Source organism: Lissotriton helveticus, chromosome 5_1 (assembly GCF_964261635.1).
Source record: "Lissotriton helveticus chromosome 5_1, aLisHel1.1, whole genome shotgun sequence".
Lineage (NCBI taxonomy): Eukaryota > Metazoa > Chordata > Amphibia > Caudata > Salamandridae > Lissotriton > Lissotriton helveticus.
The window spans coordinates 1,324,836,631-1,324,855,413 of record NC_136065.1 but is presented as its reverse complement, the minus strand read 5'-3'; the positions used below and the strand labels follow the sequence as shown (position 1 = coordinate 1,324,855,413).

The 18,783-nt window shown below is 46.7% G+C and overlaps 1 protein-coding gene across 1 annotated transcript in view; it reads left to right on the top strand.

Annotated features, from left to right (window-relative positions):
• The window catches only part of PTPN7 (protein tyrosine phosphatase non-receptor type 7), a 219,391-nt gene extending 201,598 nt beyond the window's left edge, over positions 1-17,793 (top strand). The window contains exon 10 of the mRNA XM_078644166.1: positions 13,969-17,793. Within this exon, the coding sequence (XP_078500292.1) occupies positions 13,969-14,062 (94 nt within the window). The 3' untranslated portion in view covers positions 14,063-17,793. The remainder of the gene's footprint in view (positions 1-13,968) is intronic.
• The last annotated feature ends 990 nt before the right edge of the window (positions 17,794-18,783 follow it).

The following is an 18,783-nucleotide window of genomic DNA, read 5'->3' as shown; positions in this document are numbered from 1 at the left end:
GGTGAGGATGATGTTAGATGGGGTATTCCAGCTTTAACCATCCCCCCGATTAAAAGATGGACCCATAGTGCAACCCAGTTAAATGCTCTGACATTGGAGTTTGGCTTAAGAGCCACAATTGAAATGAAATGAAATGAAAGCAAATTTATAACGCGCAGAACTCAGCCCAGTGGGCATCAAGGCGCCTAACCAAAATATTTGCAAGTCCAAAGAGCTAGTTACTGGTAGGCTTTCTAGAAGTACCATGTTTTAAGGGCCTTTTTAAAGAGGGGCAGTGAGGATAAAGATTTAAGCTCCAGCGGAAGTGCGTTCCAGAGACGAGGGGCGACTGTAGAGAAAGCTCTTCCTCCCCATCTGGTCTTCTTATTGGCCGCACAATTTCAGACCATTTAGGAGCTGCTACCTTCAACAGAGTCAATCATTCTTCAAGGATTGATTACATTCTGTTGGACTTTAAACTATGGGGATTAGTGCAGGATATGGTGGTTTTACCCACTGTGGAAAGCGATCATAACTCGCTCTCCCTATCCCTAACAGACCCCTGGCCCAACAATCCATCTGTAGTACCCCCTAAACAAACTCATAAAATCTCTGTTTCCTCCTGTGGCAGACGCCTGAAGTGGAATAAAATCTCTACTGACGAAACTAAACTTGCCACCATCAATGATCTACTCATGGCCTCACAAACGGACCTGGATACTACTAATCCGGCTTCGCTAATTGAATGAGTAACACCTATCTTTGAGGCAACACTCAGGTCCATAGGGGATGTATTCCTGAAAAAGGGCAGCACAGAGAAGAATGTGGTACCTCGGAATCTTAGGGGCAAGCACGATTGGTACACATCCACATGCAGAAAGGCAAAGTCACTCCTGATTAAGGCTATTAGAGGCAAATCCCAAACGTCGATACAGATAGCCAGGAAAGAGCACAAGCGAACATTGGCATGTGCAAAAAAAGAGTGGGAAGAAGAGTACTGGCGCACTCTAGAAGAGGCGAGCCAAAGTGCTTTTGGGACACAATCAGAGCCAGAAATAGACCAGACAGTGACCTTATTACCTGCAACATTTCCAGCCAAGCGTGGGTTGACCACTTCTCAAAACTATACACTCGCCAATTAACCCTTAACACCATAGATGAACCCAACGATGATGTGGGATGGGAGACGGCCTTCACTACAATCCAAACGGACTGGGAGATTCATTCAGTAGAGTCTGACTTTACAGTAAAAGAAGTGGAGTACGCCATAAGTACCATCATGCCCCAAAAGGCGGCAGGTCTGGATGGCATTCCTGGAGACCTGCTGAGGTCAGACATTCCTAAATGGGGGAAATTTATTCATTGCCTGCTTATTGCCATCTGCAGGGGTGCTTCGATTCCCACATCTTGGAAAGGGGTGGAGGTCGTCCCCATCTTTAAAAAAGGTGCTAGGGATGACCCGTCCAACTACAGACCCATAAGTCTGTTGGATATCAGTCAAAAAGTAGTTGGCAAGGTCCTATTGGTTAGAATATTGGAGTGGATTAACGATAACAAAATTCTCTCTGATTACCAGGCAGGTTTCAGAGCAGGCACTGGCACAATGGAACAAGCCTTTAGATTGATGCTGGTGTACTGGAAGGTGGTGGTCATAGGCAAGGGCAGTCTTTATCTCGCTTTTATCGATTTAAAGACTGCCTTTGACCTAGTACCCAGGGAAACCCTATGGAAAGTTCTTGCTGAGATGGGGATGCCACACTACATTCTTTCGCTACTTATAAGGCTCCACGAAAACAGCTTTGCCCAGATTAGATGGGGCACAGATGGCCAAAAAATTAGTAGTATCCCGGTCGAGAGAGGGGTCCGCCAGGGCTGTGTTTTAGCTCCCACTCTTTTCTCTTTATATATCAACGGAGTGGTTGAGCACCTTCGGAATGATCCCTCAGATGAACCATCCCTGGCGGGGGAGCGTATACCCACCCTTCTCTTTGCCGATGATACGCTTTTGATATCCAAAACCCCAATGGGCCTCCAAAAACTTCTTAATAATTTTCAGTCTTTCTGCTCTGAACGGGGCCTAGTAAACAATACCAACAAAACTAAATACCTTGTTATGAATCCCCCCAAAAAATCTGTATGTCCCCCGAAACTGAACGCTGTACCTTTGGGGAGGGTAGAAGTATTCGATTACCTAGGCATCCGCTTGTCGCATAATATGCAGTGGGCCCCCCACCAAGACAAAATGCTGCTAGCCAACAAGAGGGTAACAGGAGCTCTCCTGAAAGAACAGCGCTCCTGTGCAATTAGACCCATAGCCCCAGTTATTGAAATCTACACAGCAAAGGGGGTTAGCTCGGCTCTTTATGAGGCAGAACTATGGGGCTCATCTATCACCAACGAACTGCCAAAATCTGAGAGGAAGTTCTGGAGGGCCATCATGTCACTCCCCCAAGGTACTCCCATGGTTCCACTCATCCTTGATCTAGGATGCCGACCCATTGAGGATCTAGCCAAGTTCCGGCCTCTTCTGCTTTGGGCCCATTTGTGGCGAGTCCCGGAGCTTGCCAAATATACGCAAGGGCTTCTAGAAATAATGGAATCACCAGGATGGCATAGAATCAAATGGCTAAGAGATATGAAATCCCTGTTGTTTAACTTGGGTCTAAGCGAAGCCTGGGCAAATAGATCTTCTCCTCCAAAGGCAACACTCAAGAACCTCTATTGGAACTGGATCCTGTCCCTACGGAGCACTAATTGCTCCCTGGGTAGACTCACGGAGGATTTTCTGAAATTTAAGGACCTACCACTTCGGGAACTCTATCTAGACACTATTGAGAAACCATTTGATAGGGCCCTTTATTTCAAATTTAGAACAGGAACCCTCCCATTGCATGCCTTTACATCCCGGTGGAAACCGCCAGTTCAAACTACAGAGTACTGCCTAGCGTGCATATCCAGACCAGAGACAGTGGCACACTTTCTGTTTGAATGCCGGGAGTATGCCCTACCGAGGAAAAAATGGCTCAAACATCTGTGCCGCCTGTTGGGGACCAGGCACCATGAGGAGGCATTGCGCATATTAATGTCAGACTGTCGCACCTTATACGTTTGCTCTCTTTCTAAATTTTTATCATGGGCATGGTCTATTAGAAGCAAAAGGCCTAAAGCAATTGTTTAATCTCTTTTTAATTAACTATATATGAAATGCTTCTTTTAAATTTAAATGAAACGAAACTTTTTAATATTGTCTTCAATTAAATTGTTGTATTTTCCTTACATTATCTTAAACAAATGAACTTATGTATTTTTGTAGAAGCTTTTATGATAACTTTTATCGAAATAAAGCCTTTTTGACTTGACTTGACTTGCATTTGCGGTAGTCCAGACAGCTGGCGATGAGCGCCTATGTCACTGTTTTCCTGATGCTGATGAGGAGCCATTTGAAGATTCTGTGGAGCATGCAGTAGACTGTGGAAGCAGGCTGAGGAGGTGGCGTTGACCTTTTGTTTCATGGAGAGTTTGCTGTCCAGGGTGATGCCAAGGTTGTGGGCATTGTCTTTCGGATTGGGGGTTGATCTGAGTTCAGTCACACAGACCGAAGCAAATCCTAAATCAGCCAGGCCATCACAAACACCAGCTGTGTGAATTATCAATTGATATGAAAAATACACACACAATAGTAAATTTGACTCTGGACCAGTTTATTAATTGTCTTCTGGCATACAAAACGGGCACGTGCTCAGTTACTAACAAATCTGTAAGCTTTAGTATAGAGTGAAATAACACAAGTGGGTGGCTTTGGCAGAAGGGGGACCCTAGAACCCATTATAAAAAACAAAACTGGGGGAGCTACTGCCTCCCCAAGAAGGACCTACAGCATAGAGAACACTGTGCACTAAGTATCTTTGTTTAATCGCGCCTCAATTTATAGATACAATGGGGCTCCACACAACAGTGCAACATATTACTTTCATTTGGCAGCCAGACTTATGTGTGGTTTTACACATGGCATTGCCTTCAGTAAGCCAAAAATAAACAATTTACAGTTTGGTGTGTATATATATATATATATATATATATATATATATATATATATATATATATATATATATATATATATATATATATATATATAATTTTATTTTTTTAACAACCGCCTTGGTCACTGCATTCCGAGCATAGTATTTGGTTCTACATATATACAGAAAGATTCTCCATTGGTTGCCATGGCAACCTCAAAGTCAACCATAGACATAGAAGTATTATCCAGCTTCACTTGAATGACACTGCAGTTTCAAAAAAATAAGAAAACAAAATAAACGTAAACTGTGCAAAAATAATCATTACACATTTGAGTTAAATAACAGCACTCATAATTATAAAACACATAAATAGTGTAAGCATTTAGATTGTCCCAATTACTGCTATGCCTGGTTGATACACTCTTGACTAGGTCTGAATTCCCATAGCAGTTTGGACTCCCTATTTTGTGGCTAGGCCCCCACGAGCATTAACCCTGTCAAGCCTCCGTGGGCTGATGACCGGCTATTCTGTAGATAGGATAGCGTCAGAGCCTGTGTTTCAATAGTGCAGTCGATAATCCTATTGTGAGTGGGGCTATACTGGTGTCTAAATAAGCATTAAATGTGCAGCCTATGAACCTATTAGTTATTGACTCCAGGGGGACATGATTGAAAAGTCAATATCTCAAGTGTATAGAGAATGTGACAGTCCTTAATATGCAATAATTTACGGGGCAATCTAAGGGGCCTATTAGGATGGCGCACGGACCTGCGTCCGTCCGCCACCCCCGAGGTGGAGGGAACGTCCGCAGGGGCTGCGGCGTTCCCTCCATGCAGATTAGGATGTGACCGCCACCCTGACGGTCACATACCCTATGTTTAACATTGTGGCGGTGCTGCTTGAAGCAGCGCCCGCCGCAAGGTTAAAAGTGCATGCTTTGCATATGCACGCACAAAGCGGCAGGCCCCGGGTGGTGCCTGCCGCTTTGTGCATGCATATGCAGGGAGGTACCATAGGTACCCCCCATGTGCACCCCCCACCCCCCCAACACCCTGGGGGCTCGCAACGAGCCCCCAAAAACAAAAGACCACATGCTTTTCCACGGCGGAAAAGCCGCAGCGGAAAAGCATGTCTTCTGCCCCATCCTAATATGGCTGGCGGTGTCTGATAGACACCGCCACCATATCAGAGCTTTCCGCCGCGGTCAGAATGCGACCGCGGGGGAAAAGCGGCAGACGGTCTTCCTGACCCACCAGCCATCCTAATCTGGCGGTGGGTCTTTGGAGCCTCCGCAGCGGTGAATCCGCATCCTCCGGGCCGGAGGATGCGGATTCACTGCGATTCTATTCGGCCCTTAAATGTGGAGAAAATTAAATTATGAAAAAGTTAAAAAGAAACTCGGATGCTGTGAGGATTGGATAAGCGTTTCAGAGTGAATCTAATGCAAAGAATATTATTTACAAATGTACATTGAGGGCTTCATCGGCATTCATCCCGTGTGGGATTTTCGAGTTGAGCATAATGATGTACCTTGATTCAAGTCTTCTCAAGGCTTTAAAGCTCCTGACTGGATCCGGAGCGTGAGAGGCCCCCTCCACGAACTTTGAAGGGGTGGGGGCCTCAAGTTTTGTTACACCACTGTGTAGTATGTATATAACTAAAGGTTAAATGAACGTTATATTTAATTGAAAATGTCAGTTAAAACATAATGTTTAAAACTAACAAAACCATTGAAATTCACCCATTATAGGTATCATAAGTAACTAGAACATGTGTCCTAAATCAACTATAACGCGCACCTTCACCATGCAGTGTTATCAATAATGTAATTTCAGGAGGAGCTTCGCGGGCATCCAAGATGGTCGCGTGAGCACAGAGCTCCCCGGACCCGTGCCACCCCCTACGATTATCCTGGCAATATTCTGATTTCGACGGCTGGCTATTGTTCGCATATCTTCACTGATCATTGGACACTTTGAAGATTTAAAATCGGACGCCGGGGTCCACTTTTACATCGATTCTATTCTTTGAGGCCCACCCCGAGGCGGACCGGGGGCTTGGTTGCGATACAGGCCGTGGGTAGTTGATCAACAACGGCTGCAAGGGTCCGCCTCTGGTCGACCCCTCCTGACTTTCGGTTCGATTCTGCTCCCGGCTCTGACTGGCAGGGGTGCAGCCCCTCACTACCTTCGGCTGGCCCGTTGTCTTCCTCTCCGCCTGGTGTTGGCCCGGCTGCCTGCCTATGACTTGACTCTTTTGTGCCCGCACCACTCGGATTTGGTCTTGTTGACTTCCTGGACACTTTGCGCCCGGCCATTCTCACCAGGTCGCAGGGACCCCTTCGGGGTCCCTTTTCCAAGATGGCCACCGGGCAGCCTCTCGAGAAGCGAAAGACTAAGGCGCCTCTCCGTGGTGGCCAAACCCAGACTAACATTATGGACCACTACTCGCAAGTCAAGGGGTCGCCTGGCGCTGTGAGCCGTGTTTCGGATACTGCTAAGACCCTCTTTCCGGCATCCTCAGACCCATCCTTGCAGGATGTCATGGGAGCCATAGCTAACATGCAGGCCTCCATGGGCAAACAGTATGAGGCTTTATCCTCTAAGATCGACACGGTGGCCATCGATATCATGCTGATTACAGCGGATCTCTCGAAGACCAACGAAAGAGTTGAGTCACTGGGCTTGAAGACCTCGAGTCTCATCACTGATGTCACGGAGGCGCAGGCTGAGATCAGCAATCTACGATCCTCTCATGTCCAAATGGCTCGTCGTCTCGAAGACTATGAAAACAGGGCCCGCCGCAATAATGTGCGCCTTTTTGGTGTCCCCGAGGACTCCGAGACTGCGGGGGCTGACCTTCTGGTTGAGGACCTGATTGCCAACCATCTGTCTTCCGCTGGACTCAGCAAGTTTTTCGCGGTTGAACGTGCTCATCGCGTCCCCGGCGGGAAGGCCAAGCCGGGAGCCCCCCCGAGACCCATTATTGCCAGGTTGTTCCATTTTCGAGACCGGGACGCTGTTCTACAGGCTTCACGAGATAAGGGCCCAGTGAACTTTGAAAATGCATCCGTTTCCTTTTATCCTGACTTTTCGCCACTTGTCCAGAAGCAAACACTTGGCTTTCAGGGGGTCAAGAGGCGATTGCGAGACTTTGGTCTTAAATACTCCTTATTGTTCCCTACCAGGCTGCGGATTGAATATCAGGAACGTGTATTCTTTTTTGACCGCCCTGGAAATGTCGGTGACTGGCTCGACTCCCTGCCTATGAGAAATGAACGTACTGGGCACCCTGGAGGCGCTGACGGAGGTGCGGCTGAATGAGGACTTTGCCTGTGGATCCCGGCGCCTGAACTTTTTCGCTGTATCAGCTGAGCCTGGACTTGGGTCTTGGTTAGGCCTAGATCTGCCCGGGGGTGGCGGGGGTGAATGGGGATGCTTCCTCCTCCTGGGTTCTTTGCGTAGCTAGTTTAGTTATGGGGCGACAGGCACACTGCAAGTTGGGGTGGCTTCTTTGTCTTATGCAGGGGTGCAGGGTGGGGGGTGCAACATGGGTAAGTTGGGGGGTGGGGGTGGGGGTGTTTGTGTGTTTTTGTTCATTCACGAGGCATCGTATTGTTTTTTCTATTTGTTTTGCTTGTGGTGTTCTATGTGGGTCCTGCTCTTTCTCCTGTCTCCCAATCTTTCTCAATGGATTGGGAGACAGGATAAAGCGGGGTATTGTTTTGCGATTCCTTAGGCGTCATTCCCCGGATATTGTCCTCCTACAGGAGACACACTTAATAGGCAACACTTGTCAGGCGTTTAATAGACGTGGCTACCGACTAGTGGCCCACGCGGGGTTTACTTCTGGATCTAGGGGGGCTGGTATTCTTATTCGGTCCTCTCTCCCTTTTGCAGTTGACGAGGTTAAACTTGACGACAGGGGGCGCTATGCGGTGCTCACTGGCAGATGGGAGGGGAAGTCCTTGTCCGTGCTTTCGGTTTATGTCCCCCCGGGCCTGCAGTCTTTGACCTATGCTGACCTGTGTAAGGTCCTCTTGGATCTTCCTGAGGGGCTTCTGATCTTGGGTGGGGATCTCAATTCGGTTGCCTCCGGCACCTCTGACCGTCATCCCCCTAGGGACCTACCCAGGGCGCAAAGGTGGCTGAGCGATTTGTTAGAGACATTCGGGCTTATTGATGCTTGGAGGCTGCTACACCCTACACAGTTGCAATACACCTTCCACTCTGGGGCGCATGGCAGTCTGTCTAGATTGGACTATTTTTTAATGCCAGCGGTCCAGTCTACCTCTATCAGAGAAGTTCGTCAGCTCCCTAGGGGTATCTCGGATCACTCCCCCCTGTGGCTCCGGTACGAGGTCGGGGCGGGAATCGAGGGTAGAGTAGCTCCTATTAACCCGTGGTTTTTTCATTAACCCTGGGCGTAGTGTGCGGAGTGGGGCTTCGCGAGCTACGTGAAGTGGGCGCAAAACTACGCCCACCCGCGCACTCCGCGTAGCCCCACTACGCGCCGCCAGCCTCTCTCCCGCCCTCCCTAAATATTTAAATAAAAGGAGTCAAACTGGTTTTAAAAACACTTACCTGTCCGCCGCGTCCCCGGGGCTCCCTCTCCCGTCCCTGGATTCGCGCCGCCGCCATTTCGGATACTAATGCGCATGCGCGGGCGGCCGTGCATGCGCATTTCTCATGAGAAATGCGCGTGCGCGGCCGCCCGCGCATGCGCATTAGTATCGGAAATGGCGGCGGCGCGAATCCAGGGACGGGAGAGGGAGCCCCGGGGACGCGGCGGACAGGTAAGTGTTTTTAAAACCTTTCAATCCTTTTATTTAAATATTTAGGGAGGGCGGGAGGGATGCGGGTGGCGGCCGGCTAAGCTCCGTCTGCGGATCGCGCGTAGTGCCGCCTGGCTACGCCCGCTACGCAAAATGCGTAGAAGACGGCACTCCATGCACTCCGTGCACGGAGCGTAGCTGGCCGCCCACCCTTAATTTTCATAATCCCAAGACCCGCTCGAACCTTGTCAAAGCCATTGAGAATTATTTTGATGAAAATGTGGGGTCTGTTTCCTCTGCTGTGTCGTTGTGGGAAGCGTTTAAAACTGTTATACGTGGTCAGTCTTTATCCCTTATTGTTGCTGCTAAGAAGGCTGCCACTGTGGAGGTTGCGCGCATGGAATCCGAGATCGCTGATTTGGAGGACGATCTCCGACTTGGTGTATCCAGCGGCAAGTTACATTCCCTTGCTTTGAAACAGGCGGACTATAAGGCTCTTGTCACGGATGCAGCGAAAGTGATGTATAGGGAGCAGCAGGGACGACTGTATGATGTGGGTGATAAGGCGGGTAAGTTGCTGGCGTGGTTGGATAAGAAGGAGAGAGTGGATCGTGTGGTCCCCGTTGTTGAGAAGCTTGATGGTGAGTGTGTCACTGACCCTGTTGGGATCGTTCAGTGCTTTGCGGATCACTTTGAGACTGTGTACACCTCCGTCTGTGACAGGGATGAGGACGACTCCCGTTCGCTGTTGCGAGACATCGCTTTGCCCTGCCTATCTGGCTCTGACAGGGATCTCTTAGACGCCCCGCTCGCAGTAGATGAAATCACAGTGGCTATCCGCTCCCTTCGTTCGGGCAAGGCGTTGGGCCCCAATGGTTTTCCCATCGAACTGTACAAGCTGCGACCCGACAAAATGGCGCCCTATTTCCGGGACATGTTTCTCGAGGCCTTGGAGTCTGGCTCCCTCCCTCCTGACCAACGACTTGCTACCATTGTTGTTATTCCCAAAGAGGGTATGCCTCGGGATCGTTGTACTTCCTATAGACCTATCTCCTTGCTTAACGCCAAACCCAAGATCTTGGCTAAAACGCTAGCTAACCGCTTAGTCACTGTGATCGGGGACCTGATTCATCCGGATCAATCCGGTTTTATCCTGCATCGCAATACGGCTTTAAACTTGCATAGACTCCACGGGGTTCTCGCGAGAGCTGGAACGCTTACTGAACCGGCCATCTTGGCTTCTCTCGACGCTACCATGGCCTTCGACACCATCGAGTGGCCCTACCTATGGGCGGCCCTCTCGAAATTCGGGTTTGGGCCGGGCTTCATAGCCTGGGTGAAGCTTCTTTATAAGAGTACCCTGGGCCAGGTAGTTGTTAACGGGCGAGTGTCTTGCGTTTTTGGGCTTGGACGGGGCACCCGACAGGGCTGTCCGCTGTCCCCTTTGCTTTTTGCTCTCACTCTTTAACCGCTGGCGGAGTGGCTCCGTTGGGAACCCTCTATGCGGGGCATCCGTTGGTCCCCTGACTTTGAGGATCGAGTCTCACTATATGCGGACGACATCCTTCTATATCTCACATCCCCCAAAAAGTCCCTCAATGTGCTCTTTGATGTTCTTGCTTCCTTCGGTAAGAACTCCGGTCTTGTCATTAATTGGGCTAAATCCTGCATCTACGTTTTGGCTGGAGATCTCCCTCCACTGCCGCGTAGATTTCCGATTCAAGTGACGGAGACCGGTTTCAAGTACTTGGGGATTTTTGTCTCCCTGGACCCCTCCAGGCGCTATGAGCTTAACTTGTTACCCCCCCTTCAGCGGCTTAAACTTGATGTGGCTCGCTGGCGTAAGTTGCCGTTATCGCCCCTCGGTAGAGCGGCGCTTTTTAAAATGATGCCCTTGCCCCGCTTTTTGTACGCACTTCAAAACTCCTTTGATCCGATTGCCTCCGGCTATTTCCGTGAAGTGGAAAACCTACAGAGACAGCTTGTCTGGGATGGGCGTGCCCGTATCGCTCTTTCCAAACTCACGCTTCTGTGGTACGATGGCGGTATAGCCCTCCCGGACATCAGACGCTATTATTGGGCATCTCAGCTCAGTGCGATTAATCACGCAACTTACGCACCGGGCCCGGCCCCAGCGGTCGCCATGGATAGGTATATCCTGCCAGGGGGGACCTTTAGCAGAGCGTTGTATTCCAGTGGTCGCCGCGGAGCGCTGACTGGTCCCACCAAGATTGCTGTGAAAGTGTGGCGTGATGCGACTGCGGCCTTGGGCTGGTGTGGTAGATTTACCCTGGCCACCCCCTTGTATGATTCGGAATGCTTGGACCACGAGTGGAGTATGAGCTTGGTGACACTGAATTCTTTTGATATGCCCAGATCCGCCACGCCTTGTTGTCTGTGTTTGCTGCGGGCACCGATATTCAGGAATCTTCCCCTTTAGAGGACCGCATTTTGGACGGCCACGTGCCCGACAGCACGATCTCCCTAATTTATAAGAAACTCATTAATAACAGGGCTGACTTGCTGATCCGCCTCCGGGCTGCGTGGTGTGCTGACGGCTTGGAATTGGACGACGAGGACTGGCAATCAGCTTTGTCCTCGCCTAAGGAGGTCGCCATCCCAGCTCGCTTGCGGTTCGTTCAACTAAAGATCCTTCACAGAGTGTATGTCACGGGGCCCTGTTTGGTTCGGATGGGTTTTTCCTTCGATGGGTTATGCAAGCGTGGCTGTGGTATGTCTGGTTCCTTTCTTCACATACTGTGGGAATGCCCGGAGATGGTCAGGTTCTGGGCCCGAGTGCATGACGTCATGAGAAGTGTCACTGGTGTGTCCCTGCTGCCCGAGGCCAGGCGTTGTCTGTTGAATGTTTGGGAGCCTAACGACTACAGTTCAGCTCAAATTACGCGGGCGACCCTTGGCAACATGGTCGCTAAGAGGGACATTGCCCAGCTCTGGGGTTCGCATAGATCACCTACCCTGTCCACATGGAAAGACAACATGGATTGGTGTATGTTCCGGGAGAAAACGGTGTACCTTTCCCGGGGGCGCCCCAAGAAATGGGGTCGAATTTGGTCCCAATGGAATGCGTATCGGGGCAACATATGTGCCCCCCCTCATGATGTCACCATTGATGTGTCTTTATCCCCCTAATTGGCATTCGCTCGTTCTCTGATGGTATATTTGTCGCTTGTCTCCTTGCCTGCCCCTACATCCGCCTTATCCGATGGCATTGTATTGTTCTACCTTTGAGCTCTGCCCGTACGGACCCATAACAATGTATAATATGTCTCTGCCTTGTGAAGTTTGGTTGTTTATTGTATGTTTGTTTTTTCTTTCAATAAAAATTAAAAAAAAAAATAATAATGTAATTTCAGATGTATTTATTTGATGAGCTTTGTATAGCGCAAACCTCACCAGTCCTCGTATCAGAGTGCTGTACAAATAAACAAGTTAAACATAAAAATGCAAAAAGGAACAAGCAATAATCAGAGAAAGATACAAATTGCAAATGCTGCACAAATAGCAAACAAGTTAAGCATAAAAAGGAACAAACAAGACACAGAGTATATACCATGTAACAAATGCTTAATAGATTCAGGATCCAGAGACGTATACTGGAAAAATAGTCAAGCTGAGTGGCTTCAGTTCTATTGTTGAAGGTATCTATTCAGAAACAGCAGTTTTACTTCTTTCTTGGAGGAGGTTATAGAGGGGTTAGATCTGATTTCAGGAGGTATTGCATCTTTGCAGTCACTGAACATATCATGAGAGATGTAATATGTGAGAGTACAAGCAGTGCAAGGAAAGGGTGCTGTTACACGGTACCATTTAGAAGAAAATGTTTTTGGCCCCTGGGGGTGGGGATGGGGGATAGGGGTAACTCTGAGACACTTTACGGGTCAGGGTATCCCTTACTTGCCTCCTGTATGATTTTGTTGCACTTTTTTCGGGACATAGTCCCTGTGTCCTAAAATGGCTGCCTCAACAACTTCGTTGCTTTTGTGGCAGCCAATCAGATCATTATCTTTGATCTGTCAGGGCTGTGGTTCCTCTGTGGCAGGAAATATACACACATTTTCAACTGTACTTTCTCAAAACATACTGAACGGATTTACACCAAATAACAAAAAAAGCATGCTTTCTAGATAATGATCTAGCATTCAGCCAAACTTGGTGGAATTCCATTCAGCAGTTTTTGCTGTGTCACTGTTCTTTTTTTTCTAAGGACAATTGCATTGGGACAATGCGTTTTGGGACCCGAGCTTCTTTCTAGGCCCTAGTTTTATGGATCACCCCAAAACTTTCCAGGAAGGAATTGAGGTGAATGAACCTTTTTTTTAAGTTTCATCAAGAGCACCGAAGTTATTAGCTAACCAAAACAATGGGCCCGATTCACAGAATGAACTTAAGACTAAATCCTAAACTTACTACTATTTGGCATTCACAGAATGCACTTACTACTTTCGGGATTCACAGAGTGAACTTACTACTTTCGGGATTTACAGAATAAACTTACTACTTTCGGTATTCACAGAATAGATTTAAGACTACTAACTCTAAGTCCGAAATCGGGGAGTAAATTCCGTCCCGGAGGCGGAGCTTACGGCCCGGAGGCGGAGCTTACGGCCCGGAGGCGGAGCTTACGGCCCGGAGGCAGAGCTTGCGGCCCAGAGTTGGAGATTTCAGCATGGCAAAAATCCCCACCTCCGAGCTGGAAGCTCCGCCTCCGGGCCGTAAATCCACCTCCGGGCCGTAAGCTCCGCCTCCGGGCCGTAAGCCCCGCCTCCGGGCCGGAATTTACTCCCCGATTTCGGACTTAGAGTTAGTAGTCTTAAATCTATTCTGTGAATACCGAAAGTAGTAAGTTTATTCTGTCAATCCCGAAAGTAGTAAGTTCACTCTGTGAATCCCGAAAGTAGTAAGTGCATTCTGTGAATACCAAATAGTAGTAAGTTTAGGATTTAGTCTTAAGTTCATTCTGTGAATTGGGCCCCATACACTTCCTGTGGGTACCCCAGCCAAACCACCAGCCATTGCTTCAAGGAATGTTGGAATGTTATTATTGAAGTCCTCACAGTTGGCAGTTTGAGCTGGGAAGAGGGTTGGTGTTCGAATTGTCATTCTGTGCACTTGGTTTTCTCTCTAAATGGTATTACCATAGTTTGGCTGACAAACATGTTTTCTTGTTCTAGGGGTGGAATGATTCAGACAAGCGAGCAGTACCAGTTCCTACATCACGCACTGGCCCTGTACGCATCCCAGCTGAGTGAGCAGGAAGATGAGTAGCTGCTGTCACCAAACCTAAGACTAGCCATATCTTAGCTGCCTTCTGCGTTTCAACTCCCATTGGTGAGGATGGACAGACTGCACAACATATTGACTACGGCAGTATGGTCGAAATCCACCAAGACATCCACCGGAAACTTTGGCTACTTCTCAGATGACAGTGGCAACCAAAAGAGTTTGGGTTGTAGAGCATGGTGCCAACACAGACTTATGGAAAAATAAATGCCTCTGCGTCCAGATCTGCCCTGTCACTATACGTGGACTGGTGCAGGCTTTTCTAGCACACTGCTTCAGCAGCTCTTTAGCAACCCGTTATTTAAAAGTATTAGGATTTGCTTCTCAATGAAAAACTCAAATAATATGTATTTGGTAGCCCACCGAAAATTGGCCAAAGATTTAGGGCGACTAAACTATTTTACTCTATGGAGATATTTTTTCTGGGCTATGCAAAGAGTTATGTCTATTTTTAAAAAAATGAACGATTACATTTAGTGTTATTGAATGAACTTATTAGATCAAAAATACATGTCTGGAAATCTCATTCTTCAATCGAAAATCTGTTTTTCTACTTGGGGAATAGTCACACATTTCAGAAATTCCTTTCCATGAGTTATACACAGGGACTCAATTTTAATTCTAGGGAAAATGTTAATAGAGAATGACTGAACAGGGAAAAAATATATGGTATTAAAAAAAAAAGACGAGAAAATCAAGGATCTGATTTGTTAACTATGACTTATACCATACACCTTCAAATTCCTAGTTGCAGGAGAACCTGTTGGGCTCACCATGTATCAGCGTTGGACCAGGGACCCCAGTTCACAACCAACTCCTAAGTCTGGGTGGCCGAAAGTCAGTTTGCTAGATTTTATTTTGCTTTGATTCAGTTTTTAATATAGAAGGCAGAGCAGTAAATAGGACTACGGCTTGATTCAGAACAGGGTCTTTTAGTCTCTGGAGTAGTCTGGAGGAACTTCTAAATCTGGAGGACTACACACCCATTGGCAGGGATTTCCGTCAATATAGCGATAATATGGTGGAGTAAGTTACACCTGAGAATTCTCTTCATATGTAGCACTTCTTCCAGAAATTGAAGTGTTTCCATTACAGTTCAACTCTAAATCTGTCTCTTAAATGTATACTTACAATAAACATAGTGATAAGCATTACTCTGATGGACCTTGAAAGGAAGGCGTTGTAGTCTCCGTCTCAAAATCTCAATGACACCTTAGACACATTTCACTCTTTCCCTGCTGCTTTGCCTTGTGAATTTTACCATAGTTAACAAAAAAATCTCAAGGCAAAAGTAAGCCTATTGTGGCTCATGGCTTTCTGTCTAACTCTTATCATGCCAACCCACTCGCTCAACTGCATAGGGTTCCTTTCACAATTAAAAAGCCATGGCAATGCGTAGAAATCTTCTTCGGCGGGGGCATAATCCAACCCATTTTGACAGTGTGAAAGGGCAGGGACATAGTCATTAAAGGGTAAGTGAAAAACCCAGGGGGGCAGCACCCCTCCTTGCCCTCCTCCCCCACCCCACGGATGCCGATTCTCAGCACCCCTTTTTGATAACTCAGTTGAGAAGAGAAAGCCCAGAAGACTTAGTCACAGCACTTACACAAATGCGATCACTTAACACTGAACCCATGAGTTCCTACATAAGTGAATCTAAATTACTTAGCACCCATTTTACAAACAGCAAAAGTGCTGTAAATCTCACTATCCATATTATGGTAGGAACAGATGCAATGAAAAGCAGCCTTTCATGGTGTCTTTGTCAAGAGTACAACAAAAAGAGTCTTGTAGTATTCTCTTTTGCCCAAATTAGGAAATTTTTCCTACAAGCGAACTCCCCAACCTGTATTTGAACCAACAAGCACTTGAAAACGCACACCTTGCCATGACCCATGAAAGTTCCCCTATAAAAGCGAAAAACATAATATATGGCAATAGGTTCCTGCGTGGGGTGCTTGGAATGATGTCAGAGCAAGTATTCTAATTTGAAGGCATAACATTGCTTGCAAGCAATTTCACATAGACGATCCAAGGCTGGTTGTAACCCAATAGAAACAAAACAATGATAGTTTATCCCTGGTCACCTAATCTCAGAAGAATAAAGGGCATTTGTGTACTTCTTAATCAGTTCTTTAATCATTATGATGAACCTATAGGCTCAAAAAAGAATTTCTGCATTGCTACGAACAGTGTCCTGACGATCATGAAGTTCAAGGTAAGAACATGTTCAGAAACATTTTCTTCTATTCCAAAAGATCCTTCCTCCAAAGCTCTTATATATCAAAGCTTATGATGTGAGCTTCACAGTTAAACCTCACCTGCACTATTGACTACAGCAATTTCACGTATACTGGAATTAAGTGACCACCAACAGTTTAGTCTCATTTAGGCCCATAGTGCTTGTGTGTGCTCTTCTACTCTTGTTGCTTTGGAAATACAACCGACTTTCTAATAGATTTTGCTCAAGGCCATGGCTCCCAGTGCATTTCATTTAAAATATACTTAGAAAATACTGCACCTGACACAGAAAGCCATGTGCTGAGATGCTCCAGTATAGGCCCTAGAAAATCTAGCAATGCTCAGAGTCCATATTAAAAAAATCCATGCTACTACCCATCCTGAAAAGAGGTAAACTATCCACCGAGAGAAATAGAACATTTTGAGCTCGGTCTTCTAAGCACCGCAGAGCCCTCCATGCATACACTGGTCAGATGTAACCAAAGAAACACCTCAAAGTTTTTCTCATTACCCTCTCAACGTAGTATCTCTCTTACCTGATCCAGGCTCGTGATGCTCCAGCCGAAAATCAGCTCACTTTGCAAAGTGCATCTCAGAAATGTATTCAACCACTCACTGCAGCTGGGGTCCTGTTGGGGCCGGTGGAATCAGCAGAGAACATGAATCAGTATGTCATCATGTGCTTCCAAATTCTACATTACTAGAGTGCTTTTAATGTTTCTATATTTGACATATCTTTGCTGAAGCTCACATTGCCAACATTTAAAATTGAATCTGGAATATTCTACTACCGCCCCCATCACTAAGAAGGATGGATTTTTAAAGGGTGTTATTTTTTTGTCATTTAGGGTCATTTCCTCTCCGACTTCTGTACTTCTGATATTTACTAACTCAAGAGTGCTGCTCAAACAATTTTAAATGGTTAGATTTAAAAATAAATATTGATAAGGAGTACTTGTGATTTTAAGAAAACAAGAGGGTAGCACGACTTATTGATAACTAAAGTGCAGCTATATGTAAGTATCAGTGATACTTTTTTTTTAACTGCTTTTCAGGTGAGAAAGTGGGAGTAGCTTTCTGTAGTGTGCAGAAAAGACTCTGCAATCATTAGGGGCAATGGGATTTCTCTTGTGGATACTTCTGTACTGTCATCTATTGCAGACTCTGGGTTCTCAAAATGCATTCCAGAATTTTAGCAGTCTATGGCCAAAATACTAAACCTTTAGAGTGGTGACCAAATTATACATGAATGTTTTTTCCAGCACACCCACTCCTATTCCATTATTAGTGAGGCACGTACCCTAGAAATGTCTTTGTGGAGCTGCTCAGGGAATGCTCAGTGGTCTTTCTAGGACGCAGATGGTTACTGTGCCAATGTTTTTTTTTTTGCAATTGTAAAATAGTGCTTTAATATTTTCACAGTTGGCAAGTTTATTTGTAAGTACATAAAACATAAAAATACAACTTTAATTTACTGTTTTTGCATGTGTCTGGTTATTGCAGAGTTAGCTTTGTTGCCAACGGATGCACGGGCTCACACCCAGACACACACATACTCTCCCCCTCGACATATATATATATATATATATATTACCTACTGGCGGTCGCCAGTAGGTATATATAGTTAGGATTTTTTCTCTATGGGTTTTTTGAAAATTCTATGTCTAATAACTTTGGCGTTTGTGGACGGAATTGGCTGAAATTTTCAGGAAAATGGCACATTTTGTTTCTGAGCAGCCCCTGAAAATTGGGGGGGGGTTCGTCCAGGGGGGGTCGAGAAAAAAGGGGGGTCCCAAAACGTGTTTTTAACATTGAGTTTTCCATAGGGCGGTTGGCCTCACTTTTAGCCCGAACGGCTGAATGGATTTGCACGAAACTTGGCAAAATTGTAGGGACTGGTAGCCCGATGTGCCTTTTGTAGGTCTCAATATATGTGCTCCAGTGGATTTTGAGAAATTAACGTTTAAAAAAAGATATATATCTGTAACAGCGGACCGGGCAGCGCTCCAGTTCGCGTACTTTTCGCGCAACGGACCTTTGTGAAGCGAAGCTGATTGGTTCTCCGGCGTCTGTCAACATTCCAAACAGTCCGTAGCGGCCGCCATCTTGTCTCTCGGTAGGATCGAGAGACAAGAGGAGGCCAAAGCGAAGGGGCAAATGACCATAAGGGGGCATAGTAGATTCTCGCTGACCCCCTAGGTTTGATGTGGAGGTTTTAAAAGGGCCCCACGGGGCAAAAAAAAAAAAAAATTATAATAATCGAACGGCTGAATGGATTTGCACGAAACTTGGCAAAATTGTAGGGACTGGTAGCCCGATGTGCCTTTGCTAGGTCTCAATATATGTGCTCCAGTGGATTTTGAGAAATTAGCGTTCAAAAAAAGATATATATCTGTAACAGCGCTCCGCGTACTTTTCGCGTTACGGAGGTTTGCGAAGCTGATTGGTTCTTCGGCGTCTGTAAA